Source organism: Cyprinus carpio, chromosome B20, assembly GCF_018340385.1.
Source record: "Cyprinus carpio isolate SPL01 chromosome B20, ASM1834038v1, whole genome shotgun sequence".
Lineage (NCBI taxonomy): Eukaryota > Metazoa > Chordata > Actinopteri > Cypriniformes > Cyprinidae > Cyprinus > Cyprinus carpio.
The window spans coordinates 28,943,543-28,957,969 of record NC_056616.1 but is presented as its reverse complement, the minus strand read 5'-3'; the positions used below and the strand labels follow the sequence as shown (position 1 = coordinate 28,957,969).

Here is a 14,427-nt window from a genome sequence, read left to right as displayed (position 1 = left end):
TTATGTCTTCTTCATGAGAAAATTTTGTATTTTGTGGTTGTGAGAAGTAAACAGGTAAACTACAAAATAGATTTAACCTTATGCAGTGTCTTTCTTTTCATATGAACCCTCCAAAAGTCTGGGGTTTGTGAGATTCTTTAAAAAAATACTTTTATTCAGCAAGGATGCATAAATTGATCACAAGTCATGGTAGACTTTTACATTTTCACAAAAAATTCTGTCAAAAATGCTGTTCTTTTGAACTTTCTATTCATCAAATAATCCTGAAAATGTATCTCGGTTTTCACAAAAATATTAAACACAACTGTTTTTACATTTATAATAATAATAATAAAAAAGTTTTTGAGCACCAAAGTGGCATTTTAGAACGATTTCTGAAGGATAATGAAGACTGGCGTAATGACGCTGAAAATTCAGATTTGCCATCACAGGAATAAATTACATTTTAAAATATTTTTAAATAGAAAACTCATCTTTTAAAATGTTATAATATTTCACAATAATTTTGCTGTTTTTATTGTATTTTTATCAAAGAAATGCTGTCTTGATGAGCATAAGAGACATTTAAAAAATATCCCACAAGCCCAAACTTTTGAACGGTAGTTTATTTGGCTGCAAACCAATAAAATTTTTACTTTATCTACTTTTTTGAAGAGGTCAAGTTAAGACCTCAGACAAATGTAATAAGCCACCTGTTCACAGAGCCTCTACCTCAAGGCAGCACAAAAGCTTGTTTATGGGGAGAACTAATTGAATGGGATGCAAGTTGTCTTGATAGAATCTGAGAGATATATTTGGCTCCATAGATGGCTAATTGCACCAGTCCTTTCAGAGCCTTTTCTTTGCAGCCAGTGACAAAGCAGACTCCGCAGGGCCACATTATTGTGAGGTTCCTTATAGACAAGAGAGCAAGACCCCCCAGTCCATTTCCCCTCCCAGCACACACATTTTTCACAATCCCTTAACTCAACTGATGTTGGCCACTCTCGCTTTTGTTAAGGGTGCATTTGGCCCCCGTCCACTCTTGGTATCGTGGCTCTTAATGGGTTTCCTCGTGCATTGATCAGAGTCAAGTCCACAGGGAGGCTGCTAGACCACAGAGGGACCAAAGGGCAAGGCCTGAGGGAGCCGGAGGGACCCTTAACAAGAGGCACAGCAGTAACAGTCTGAACTCCTGTGGCACTATCACTGCTGCATCTCGCCTATCTCTCAAGGGCTTGTCAATCAAAACCATCCAGAATAATAGCCACTGACCGGACTTCAGTCAGACCAAGCACCATTTGATAAATAATTTGTCATGACTGCATGGAAAATCAAATCACTCCAGACTCAACCATAGAAATTGTGCTTTATTTAAATGACAATAGGAAAGACGGAGTCTGACAGGGATGCATATCAAATATATGATACTCAGGGTCAGACACTATTATGTTCTAGCATTTATAAGCAGGGCTAACAATACGTTTTTCCCTGCTTTCTTGTTTGGGCCAGATTTCTAACTGCCATGTTTTCACTGGCCCCAAAACAAATATTTTATTTTATTTATTACATTTTTAAAAAACATATTTATTGTAGTAGTAATAATAAGTAATGTTAAGAATAAAAATAATAATAAATAATAATGCAAATAATAATAATAATAATAATTATAATTAGTTGTAGTAATACTAGTAATAGTAATAATAACATATTTGTAACACTTTTTTACATAATTATTTTATTTTATTTTATAAATAAACTTTTTTTACATTTATTATTTTAACTGTCCAATCATAATGCCTTATTTATTGTGTATTGCTTTTACCAATCTTGGTTTGTTTTCTCAATTAACGGACATGTTCAGGGTCAGATTAATTTGTGGTAGCACTCTTCTATCTCAGTCAGAACCATAGGCCGGAACGCAGTTTTGGTTTGTTATAATTGAACGATTGAGTTTAACCACCTGTGCAGCTGAAGCAGTGCTTTAATGAGTGGACTGCATTTATGGCCCTGTAAAAGAAAACAAACCAACAGTGCCTGCTTCTAGAGACTCATGACCTTGAGAGAAAGATTGTTTGAGAGGAGGCTGTTAAGCTCTTGTTGGAGTTTAAAATTACACTTTTAGGAAAAAAAGACAAAGATTGGGTCCTCTGTCGATGTGTACAGGGGTCATCTTGTGGGTTCAAGGTTGTGTGACTTCTCATCACATTCAATAAGCACATCATCTATTCTATGTGTTTTAAAACTCTATATTTTCTGAGAGAACTTGACTTCTGTAATATGTTTTTGAACCCTCCTGTGTATAAGTTATTGCTACTGCTTGGAAATTGTATGTAGTTTAGAGACATATACAGAGCAATAAATCAAGCATAGACCAATAATTCAGCCAGAAATGACAGTGCTATAGTGTTGGCTTGAAGTTATTTTATATTATTTCTTATGGGGTCTTTTTTGTTTCCCACCATTGTTGCCTTGAGAATTAACTTTATCTTTCTCAATCATTAGAAATCCATCGGCGTGAGCGTATAGAGAGTTAATATGTTGTGGAGCTTGTATCCAGATTGTTCTGTCCTTTTTGGGAAGTCTATCCTATTCTTGTTACATTATTTTTTATATTTAGCTTTTATGTATTTTAAAAACATGGCTCTCAGGAATACTCAATTCTGATTGGTCAGTCATGGCATTCATCATTCAGACATTGCTTAATATTTGCCATCCTCTGCATATCTGCAGATTTGTTCATCCAGCTAAAACTGGCACTATTGTCACATTAGCAAGATTTTTGTTGAAAAATTAGCAAACAATTATGAATCACAGCTCACACAGAAGTGACTTTCAAATTAAGAAGTTTTCTGTTGGTCAGCGCAACGAATTTGTGCAACTTAACCTAAAACCTAAATGAAAACTTGCCAAAAAAGGTAAACGTGACTGCATATTTATCACACAGACTTGCGTTCTCTTGTTTCAAATAAATACAACTACTGTAGAACCATCATAGTTATTGATAGTTAATATGAACTCAGTGGGCTATGTGTATCTTTTAAAATAGGCTATACATTATAAACAGTATTAATGTATTTAGATTGAAAATGCACTGTAAAAAATGTAAAATGTGCTGGTAAGCAGCCATCAGAAAACCTAGCTGCATGGATACACAAATAAATGAGAAATTAGTACATTAATATACATGATATAGGCCTAAGTGTCCTTGCAAAAGTTCCATTATGCTCAAACTCAGTTCTAATTATCTGAGGCCCATCAGTGTAGATCAATCTAGCATTTGTCTATTTTGAATTAAGACAAACCCTGATGACTCTCTTGAGTGCTGGGTCCCTGCCCAAATGTTTTGTGGTGTTTGACCGCATTCTCATTTCCGATCATGGCCCCTGCTGAGGAATCAATGCAGTACAATCCCACAGAGCCTCATCTGTTTAGATGCTTGATGCCGACAAATTGGCCATCTTGATGATGTATTATAAAGGCTCATTCAGTCCTCATCTGACGATCCACTCTTCTAGTCATTCCAGGATATTTTGGAATTTGTAATTTGGCTAAATACGTTTACGCGTGGAGTAAATGTGTATTAAGTAAATGTTTAATCTAGGATGTAACATTAAACAAATCTGTATGAGCATGTTTTGTTCATTAATTGATGTAACTCTGCATATGAAAGGATAATTTTGGCTCTATACATAGCTTGTCATCTCTTTTAGCAGTACATTAGTTAGTGTACTTATCATTTGAATAAACTTTCCTGCTTTCCAAAAAACAAAAAAACAAAAACAACAACAAATTTTATTGTTGGAATTAAAACATCAACCTTTAAAGAAACCAATAATATGCTTTAATATGTTTAATTTTAGCTGGGGTCAGCTTTATAGGAAAGACACACTGAATTTCTCTGGGAATTATGCATTTAAACACATTTCTACACTTTTCCGCTACATCTGAATTTTTGTGTTGAATCATTGATAGGTTAAAGGGATACTCCACCCCAAAATGAAAATTTTGTCATTAATCACTTACCCCCATGTCGTTCCAAACCCACAGCAGCATACAGTGATATGGAAAAACACAGAGGAGACTGTTGACAAAGGAATTGTTGAATAAAGTCATTATTTTTGTTTTCTTCACGTACAAAAAGTATTCTTGTCGCTTCATAACGTTACGGTTGAACCACTGATGGCAGATGGACTATTCTTACAATGTCTTTCACACTTTTCTGGACCTTGACACTGGTATTTACTTGGCAGTCTATGGAACAGTCACAGTTAAATTTTGTTCCGAAGATGAACTAAGCTTTTACGGGTTTGGAACGACATGGGGATAAGTGATTAATGACAAAATTTTAATTTTGGGGTGGAGTATACCTTTAAATAGATGTTTTTGTTCACAGTTTAACACTTTATGAATTAACTTACATTGACTAACAATGAGCTATACATTTGTTACAGTAATTATTAATGTTTGTGAACATTAGTTAGTAAAATATAACTGTTTATTATTTCATGTTAGCTCAGATCCATTAAATAACATTAACAGATACAACTTTGGATTTTAATAATGTAAGTAAATGTAGAAATGAAGATTTAGCTAAAATTAATAAATGCTGTAGAAGTACTTTTCATTGTTAGTTCATCCTAATCATATAGTTGTCTAATAATACAAATAAAAATGTTTTTTAAAGTGTCAACTTTTTTCCCTGCCATAACAAAATGATGATGGTTTTTCGTATTTGGAGTTTCATAGATGGTGTCAAAATATACTATTGCAATTATGCATTTTTGTTGGTGTCAATAGCCTAGTGGGCAGTGCGCTTACATGTGATGCTGTTGAATTACGGGCGTCCCGAGGTTGAATCTCGATCCCACCCCCCCTCTCTCCCCCTTCATTTCCTGTTTCCTCTGTCCAATTGTAATAAATCTTTTTTTTTTAAATGCAACTTTTTAAGTGTTTATTATTTATTAATTTGCTTAAATAATTTAGTAGAAAAACACATTTTGACCATATTCTGTTGTGGTACAGAGTCACAAAGCATCCTTTCTCCAGTTACATTTATATTGGACTTATGGTATGTCAAAAAAAGAAAATTAGTGAGAACATAAAGCATACCGTAGGGGGTTAAAACAGTGGAACATGTGTGTGCATATATCAGAGCATGTGCACAAGGGCACAAGTGCAAGGACTGAAGGTGACTGGCTTTCCAGCAGGGCCTTTTTCAATCGAGAAAAAGTAATTAACCTCCTACAGCCAACCAGTTTGAAGCTCTTTTTAAAGAATAACACTAAAAGATAAAAGATAAGATACAAAACTACAGAAGGACTACAGAATGTGATAAGAAACTTTTTTATTCAAAACCTATTGAATACCTACCATATATAAAGATTCTAGATAGAAGATCAGGATGGAGACTGTTCGAAAGATGTGTATGAATTGTATGTGTACAGTATAAGAGTGAATTGCAAGCTAAAAGTGTATCAAACCCACACAGAACTGAGTTGGAAGAGGATCAAGTGAGTGAATGTAATCAAGTCTCCCATGCTGTTACAGGGAATATCTCCAATGCATGCTGAAGTACCGCAGGAATGTTTCTATGTTTTATCATGTTTGTCAGCTCACAACTCATTCAGTGTCTTATGGAGATCCTTTCTGAAAGGCTTCTTTGCTAAACTGTTTACAGAAGCCTGGCTGAAGAAGAAGGGTAGCCAAGCTAATTTCACCTAATTTCTCTTAGCGTTTACCTGCTGTTTGTGTTTGCCACTCACAAGTCTCCGGCGTAGCACTCTCAGATCGTAATGGCTGTTCCCTGCATCAAGGCGCTCTCACTCCACTAAGATAATTGCTATTATGGCTCACAATAGCCGTAATGGTGCTAACGGTTGTTGTGAAGAAATGATGCAGCTGATGACGGCCACTGGGTCTGTTATTAAAAAGAAAGGAGGCTGCTCCAATCAGCTGCAGACCACCATTAGCCTAGCATGCCCATTCATCACTGTCACTCTGAATAGAGGCAGTCAGGATGGGGGTGGAAGGGGATGGAGAGAGACTCTGGAGGGGGGAGGGGCGAGGCACGGCACGCGCTGCCCGAGTCGCGGGTCTGTCGTCTGGCTGCATGTGCACTCTGACTCCCAGGCCTCATGGGCCTGCTAATCTGCAGGCACGGAGGAAGCCATTGGAAGGGGGAGGTGATGTGCGAGGCTGAGATAGCATATCGCCTTGCACACACAGCACTCGCTATAGACTGATCCCCTCTGCACAACCATTTCCAATCGCTTTTCACAGACTCTCTTCACCACAGAATGGGGGAAAACAAAAGCGCTGAGAGCTGCACTGTAGCTGGTCCGTTTTTACATTCTTCTTTCGACACGCACACACATCTCTGCTGGAGTGATATTTGAAGTTGCTTGAGCAAGCATTATTCAGTATTTCAAATCCATCCTTCATCCCTGTGTTCAGTTTTTCTTATTTTCTCACAGTTTTTCTTGTGAAGTCATGTATTCATTACGTTTAGTGTATTTTAAGTTGACTGTAATGGCATAGAAATTTAGTCGATCAAAATGTGTCCAAACATTACCAGTCCTAACTTCGTTCAAATTTTCATGAAAAGTATAAACAAAAAATTACATTTTTAAAAATGTTTTTGAAAGGAATCTTTTATAAGAAGTCATTTATTTAATCAGAAAGGTAATAAAAATAGTATTGAAATATTATTACAATTTAAAATAACATTCAAAATTCAAATAACATTCAAAAATATAAAGTTGAAAAGAAAAGCATTTATTTGCTATATAAATCTTTTGTAACACTGTAAAATGCATCCATGCCGAATAAAAGTATTTATTTCTTTCAATTATTTTCTTTCATGAAACCTCAAATGTTTGATTGGTAATGTGTGTATATAATAATATACAAGATAGTTCTTGACATATTGTAAAGAACCAACATGGGCTTGTGGTCACTTATTTGTATGATATGCACAGAAAAAAAGAGACAACGTTTTAACAGTGGTTCTAAAACACTCTTTTCATTAATGATTCATATTAGTTGTTGTGTATTCTGACTAAATAGTGGGGGTTTTTGCACAGTAGAAGAGCATCAGACAGTGACCTGTGGTTATGATCGAGGACTTCTTGTCACAGACTTTAAAGCATGAAAGGCCAGTGAGCTTCTGTCATGTAGTAAACGCTTGAGGCTTCAGTGTTTAACTGTCATATGTCAACCATCTGATCGCAGTAGTCATCAAAGAATAGTGTTTTTGTTTGTTTGCTATTCATAGGGGAATACTATTGACTTATTACTGGCAGTCCTTTCTGGCAGCAAGTTCCACTGTTGGGACACTGCCCAAAATGTTATTGGGTGTTTGACCACATCTTCCTCCTTCATTAAAGTCACTGCATAGTAATCAATGAGCCTCAGCAAGGAAACATTTGTCCTGGCAGTTTTTTGTCACTAGCTCTTGCCTCTCAGAAGAGCATCACGCTGACAACTTGGCATGTGCTTAAATCACTTAATAATCCATTCATTTGAATCAAATGAACAGATTCGCTAGAATGAATCAGACATATGAGAGAAAGAACCATTCAGCTGAACTTTTGTTACGTTATGGTGAATGTTGATAACTTATTACTTTGAGGTAGTTGCTCCACTTGATAAGAGCTGATAGAGTAGAGTACTAATGTGAGTGGCGTAGTCTATAGCCAGTATTTGCTGTGGGGGTAGGGCTGGGTTAGATCAATGGAGACCTGATGAAGGAAAACCGAGAGCTATGAACATGGTTGTAAATGAGTGTAGCCATGCCTGCAGGAACTTCAAAGCAACAGGGAGGGAATATTATGCTGCTAGTTTGAATTTTCAGCCAGTGGATCACTCAATACTCTATCTATTAAAGATTAATACAGCATCGCACTGCTGTATCTAACAATCTGTCCAGATGAGAGCAATTCCGTCAACACTGGCCTAAAAAAATCATTCGTTATATCGAAGAATCAGACCCCAGATTGATCCCTGCACAGTGATGGATTTTGTGCCTTCTCTCAGATCATGGAGGTTTTGAAAGATGATATTTAAAATGATTGAGCCCCTGTTGGATTATATTTAGAATTTATTTATTTGAAATTTGAAAAAGTATTTGCATCATAAAAAGAGCATTGGGAGCTTCATAAAAAGCTTAATTATTTCTAAATTTTATAATATATAAAATATGAAATGTATTGAAAGAATCATATATATATATATATATATATATATATACACACACACACACACACACACACACACACACACACACATACATATATATATATGATTCTTTCTATACATTTCATATTATACACACACATATATATAATATACATAAATACATACTCTATATGTATTTTGTACACACACACACACACACACACACACACACACACTTTATATTATAATATATAATGTGTTAATTTATACTTATGAGGATTATCCTTCCCTTTGTTTATCCTAAACGTGTTGCAAAATGCGCTTAAAGTGACAGTACCAAATGATAATGGTGATCATAAATAATGGTGACTTAAATACAGCTTAATATTTGTCTGACAGTCCAAGTTGGCTTTTCTTTAAGGAGCTCTACATATTTAATAGAATATTTATAGCTATGGTGTGTGGAGCTGAAATAGAGCAGCACTAACTCGAAGAGCGCTGCGGAGGAATGGCATTGGCTGGCGGAGAGTGCAAATGCCAGCACGGATAAAGACTTTCCTGTGATTAGCCTCATTATTCCGACAGATTTTTCGGCTTTACGAAAAGGGCTCCTAGGAAGCCTGGTTATTCATCCAAAACCCGGACAGAATAGTCTAAGAGAGCGGAAATGTTTGCTTCAGGGGTGGGACTGTCATGGCGCTGTCTTGCTGGATCAGGGGTGGATAGTCTAAGAGAGCGGAAATGTTTGCTTCAGGGGTGGGACTGTCATGGCGTGAAGTTATGGTTTATTCATGACAAATGCTTTTTGGATTGCTTCAGGGGTGGGACTGTCATGGCGCTGTCTTGCTGTCTTGCTGTCTTGCTGTCTAACGAGCCGTACATATGAAGTTGTCTCTGCGTAAACTTTCGTCCAGTAGAATGCTTGAGGTGTGCATACGCAAAGAAAATGTAATTTACAAATTCATGCTTCTGTTTCTTCTGCAGGTGTTAATTATTATATGAAATCCACCTCACCAAAAGCTTGAGTGAGAATAATTTCTTTTCTCTGTTTGTCAAGAACAAGATAATTAGGCAGCACCAAAAAGATGTTTTTGTGCTAATCATTTTCTTGGTTTTGATGAATAAATTATCTAAGCATGGCTCTGTATTCATACTTGAACTTGAAAAATTTATTTTGAGAGCCAATAGATGTTATTTTTCTTTCTTGATCCATTAATGAAGGCCTGTGTTTTTTTTTCCAAAAAAGCCAAAAGAGCTTACGATCAGTAATGATTAATACAATGTAAAGCACTATACATACTGTATATGAATTTCAATGATGTTGTGGGAGGGGCGAATCAAAGGACCAGGGTGGCAGGGAATACTTTGGCACATGGCACTGGATTAACAAGGGGGGTTTTAGGGAAGATGCGGAGAGGGAGGGATGGAGAGAATGCTTCATAATACCCCCCTCCCCCTCCGTTGTGTCTTTCTCACTCCAACCTCTTCGGCTGAGAGGAAAGCGTGCCACGCTTAGATTTGAGCCATTAATATTCTGTCTCGACTCATTGTCTTTGCCTGCTGACATTTACATTTAGATTGTTTATCTGACTGTGGGGGGTGTCCGACCATTAATGAATATGCTTCTGTTGTTCCAGAATGGCGGCAATTACCGGCTCTGCGTTAAGATAATGAAAGTAGAGAGATGTGGTAGGTGGGCATTAGCCACGGCGGAGAAAAGGCCTATGTGTGGTTGTGCTTTTTTACACACTGCAGTGAGGGATGAAATGGAGGAACACGGAGGACTCTGTGCCGGTTTCCCGTCATTCTGCAGGCAGATCTCTCCTGGTCTCTTGGTTAGATATAATGAGGGGTTCGGGCATAAACACGCATGCCAGCTTGCTGCTTTCCTCGGCTGTGCTTCTCTATAATGCAGGTTTAAGGCCTTACAGTCAACACTTTTCTGTCAGCATTAGAGAACAAAAACTCACTGGAAAAAAATATTAAATAATATAGATTTTTATAGTTATTTAATCATAATTTCTCTATATTAGAATTTTGTTTGTTTATTTGTATATTATTTAATGTATATGAGTATATATATACTCTATAGTAAGAATAAATAACTAATAAATCTACTTTTTATTAAATGTAAAATATATATTTATTACATTTACATTTACATTTTTAATCATTATTTTCATATTATATATATATATATATATATATATATATATATATATATATATATATATATCTATATATATATATATATATATAATTAGTCTTAAAAAATAATAAATTCTTAATTTGGGGATTTTTGAATTATTTATTTTTTATTTCATATTAGATTCTTAGATTCTTAATCAATTCTTATAATTACAGTATGTAGAATATATAGTATAGTACGGTATGTAGTACATAATTATATAGTATATAATAGTTCTTCCTTTATAGATAGATAGATGGATAGATAGACAGATAGATATGTTCTTGTGTACAGTGAAAATGTCACAAAAAAAGTTCTAGAGAGTTATACATTATCTTTTTTTTTTTTTTTGAGTTTTCATTCTTTGCAGTGAATCATTTGAACCATATAGGTCTGAATGATTCATTAGTGATTTTTTGATTTTTTTTTTTAAATCCTTATTGAGTAATTGCAAAGGTTATGTAAGTTCATATTCGTGATCTGCCTCCAAGCGCCTGTCAATCTCAGGGTCTGTGTTCTGAGGTCAAACAGAGAGAGCTGAGTGTGTTGAATTCAACATGATGGAATGGACTGAGGTGTAACCATACACTATAGCACTGAAATACAGCTAAGGCGAGTGCTAGCCATTAGAGAGCAGGAGCATGGTGAGAGGGTAATAGAAAGCTCTGCAGCTCAGCGTGGGCAGTGGTCTGGTCACTCCTCTCACACTCAAGGCAAAAGTGCAGCCACAGACTAAACCCTCAACTCCTTATTGCCAGTCCTTAAAGGACTGTAAAGGAAGCTACTTTTTTTCCAGAATGACGCACTGCAGATCAATATCACTATTCCACTCTACGCGTACGCACTGCAGACTGGGCCTGAGAAACATATGGTGGCTGATTTGAATGGCTTGCTTTTAAAAGACTGTAGTGTGTATACTGTGCATAGTTTACAGATTTTGTATATGCACCTCATTACAATGTGCAGTATGCAAACATACTGTACTGTACTGGAATATGGTATCCCATTACGCAATTTGTGTGACTTGTCCATTTCAAGTGTGACAAATAAACTGGTTCTCATTCCATTGCCTTTTCACACACATTATTTGACTGGACTAGAAAAATGTACAATAAAGCAGCTGCATGTAGCTTTGTGTATTTTTGCAATTTTGGAGCCACCTACAGATGAGTGTTATCACTGTTGTAATTTCAGTGGATAGCTGTACACCTGCATTTGTTGCTGCTGTAAAGCAATCCGCCCTTTTCACGCAATTTCCTACCTGCTTACCAAACTTACAACAACAGACATTTGAGGAAAGCCTGAGGAAAAAAAAAACGAAACAGAAACCATTCGACTTATTAGAAGTCAGTATACAGGTTATTCTATTATATATACCCAGTGATCTATAATATAATATAGACTGATCTACAGTATATTATAGATCTGTGTAGGACCACTTTTATGATTGTTGCACAAGAGTTACACAGGTTTGAAATGGCATGAAGGTGAGAAAATGATGATAGACTTTTTGTTTGGGCAAAATATCCCTTTAAAAACATTCTAATTCTTTTAGAATTATCAGACACGCACAGTGTTTTGTCTTCTTATGTTGACTGATGTTGAATTAAGAGACTACATGGAATTTTTGCTCAGTGTACTGAATGGTGTAAGAGAGTGTTGAGCGGTTGAAACAGATCAGCACTGACAGTCTGAATGGTAAAGTGATTTAATGAAGTCTGTTCTAATGCTTCTCTTCAGTCCACTTACACAGATTAGATTAGAGATGTGGCCTCCACAGAAAGCCTCTCTTTCACTGCATTGTTCAAGTGCCATTTTAATTCTAAAATGGAAAGGTTTACTGTGCCAAAAGAAGATTTTCATTCTGTTTCACCTAGGATTTTTATTTTAATTATTATTTATCACAGCCACGTTTCAGGAAGCCTCTTGTGAAACACCACTGACTTTGGATGCAAACACATTTTATAGATATATTACACTAAAAGGAGGATATGACTATGAAATGAAAGAAAATAGAGTCAGCATTGGACTGAACATTCATTCATTCATTCATTGGTTGGTTCGTTTGTTCATCCGTTCATTCTTTTTATTTATTTATGTATTCAATTAACAAAAAAAGGTCAATGGATGGAACATTTATTTTCTTATTTGTTTATTCATTTTAAAAAAATGTATTTATTTAATTAACAGAAAAAGTAGTCATTAATGGACTGAACATTTCTGTTTTTTAACAATTTATTTCACAGAAACAAGTCAGTAATGGACTGAACATTATTTAACAGAAAAAAAGCCAATAATGGACTGAACATTTATTCATTTAACAGGATCAACAATGGACTGAGTATTTATTCAACAGGAACCTATTTAATAAATGTTTGAATATTTATTTATTTAACATTTATTTTGAGAATGTGATTCCTGTGGAGCATGATTAACTTAGCATTTGAAGCTTTTTCCATAATTCAAACTCAAACTCCCGTTTGCAAAGAGAGTGTGACCATGAGTGATGCAGTGAACTGCTGCATGGCATGTAGGTCTGCCATCCGTCTGGCTTTATTGGCATGCCCTGCTGCCATGGCAACATACTCATACAGTACGTGCATGTCGAAGCTCCGGCATGGCTGCGCCCAGATGTTGAACTTGGTGACCTCCATTTATTTTAATCCATGCAATGGTTTTCCATGCCTCTGCCCATCTGTATCCCTGTCACATGTTAAAACGTCGCATTGACATACATTAATCCACCCAGGTGTCGTTCCCCTCCCCTCTGAAAAATCCACAACATGTTGGAATAAAAGGCTATCATTCGACCTTCCTTGATAAAATGACTTGTTTGACCTTCCCTATGTGCTTTTCCTGTCTTCCTGGTGCTCTGAAAGTGAAAGATAAAGGAATCAACCCAAATTTTAAGGGTTGAACTTAATGAGCTGCGTAGGAATAGAGCCACTGTCCTCCTGGGAGTTTCTTCCCTACAGTGAGTTGTGTTGAGAAGAGCACATTATGAAATCCTGTTGACATTGTGTTGATTTATAAGGGCATTCTCTCCATTGTTTCCCCTGTGTCCCGCAGCTAAGCACGACGTGAATGGTAACAGGACAGTGCCGCCGTTCCCAGAGGGATTGCAGATGGTCTTATTCGGTAAGTGATCCGAGCCGAGAGATGTGTGTGTGTGTGTGTGTATGTCATCGGTGTGGGGGTAGATCCAGCTAAGACAACTGGCAGTGGAAGGTAATAATCCCCCCCATGCACCCCTTCATCCCCTCGAAGAAGTGCAAAACCAAAGCTGCAAAAGGACGAGGAAAATAAAGGGGAGGGGTATGCGATTAATTGCAGACTGCTGATTAGGATCTCTTTAATAAATGCATTTGTTCAGCTACCTTTTTTCCTTATTTAGGCCTCAAACTGTGTAATTCATCATGGCAGACAGCCATTAAATGGCTGTTTTATCACAGGGCCTTGTATACAAATAAAATAATATTCAACGTATGTATGCGGCTTTGCAAATCACAGCCCCCCCGCTGAGAGCCAGGAAAGGTAACTCTTACCTTTGACTCCATGAAACTTTTCCTTTTCTTCCCTCTAGACGGTATGCACAGTGCTCACCCTCATTTACTGAACATTGACGTCCCCCATGTGAAAGCGTCATATTATAGTCTTGGCGTTCGGGCGTCCCAATGGGCCGCCGTAATTGAGCTCCAGATTCTAGATTCTCCATCATGCGCCTTATGCTCACTTTTCCACAGCAGCTTGTAAATCAGAAAAATCTGGTCAAGCCGTCAGTCGTGTACGGGTTTTTTTTTTTAAACAACTGAATTACTTTTCACCCATGGGACATTGTGGTAGATAACGGTATACTAGTTACCCTCTAATTTATTTTTACTGTTATAGAGGGGAAAGTATTATTTGGTAATAAATGCTTACAGCGGGTGTTAGTTTTATGGTGGTTGATATGTTTTTATTGGCCTTGAGTAAATGCGTGATGGAGGAGTCTTTAGGTTTATGGGACTGTAAATTCATAGCTAAAATACAGAGCTTGGAATTTTAGGGGTTGATATTACACCAGTGGGAAGGTGCAAGAGGAG

General features: G+C 36.6%; 1 protein-coding gene across 4 annotated transcripts in view; it reads left to right on the top strand.

The window, feature by feature from the left end:
* The window catches only part of LOC109054372 (mitochondrial peptide methionine sulfoxide reductase), a 68,107-nt gene that overhangs the window by 21,590 nt on the left and 32,090 nt on the right, over window positions 1-14,427 (top strand). For 3 of the 4 annotated variants that reach the window (XM_042747381.1, XM_042747384.1, XM_042747383.1), the window contains exon 2: window positions 13,415-13,483. In XM_042747381.1, the coding sequence (XP_042603315.1) occupies window positions 13,415-13,483 (69 nt within the window). Of the gene's footprint in view, window positions 1-12,936; window positions 13,320-13,414; window positions 13,484-14,427 lie in introns of those variants that run through there. The other variant, XM_042747382.1, reaches the window with a different exon arrangement.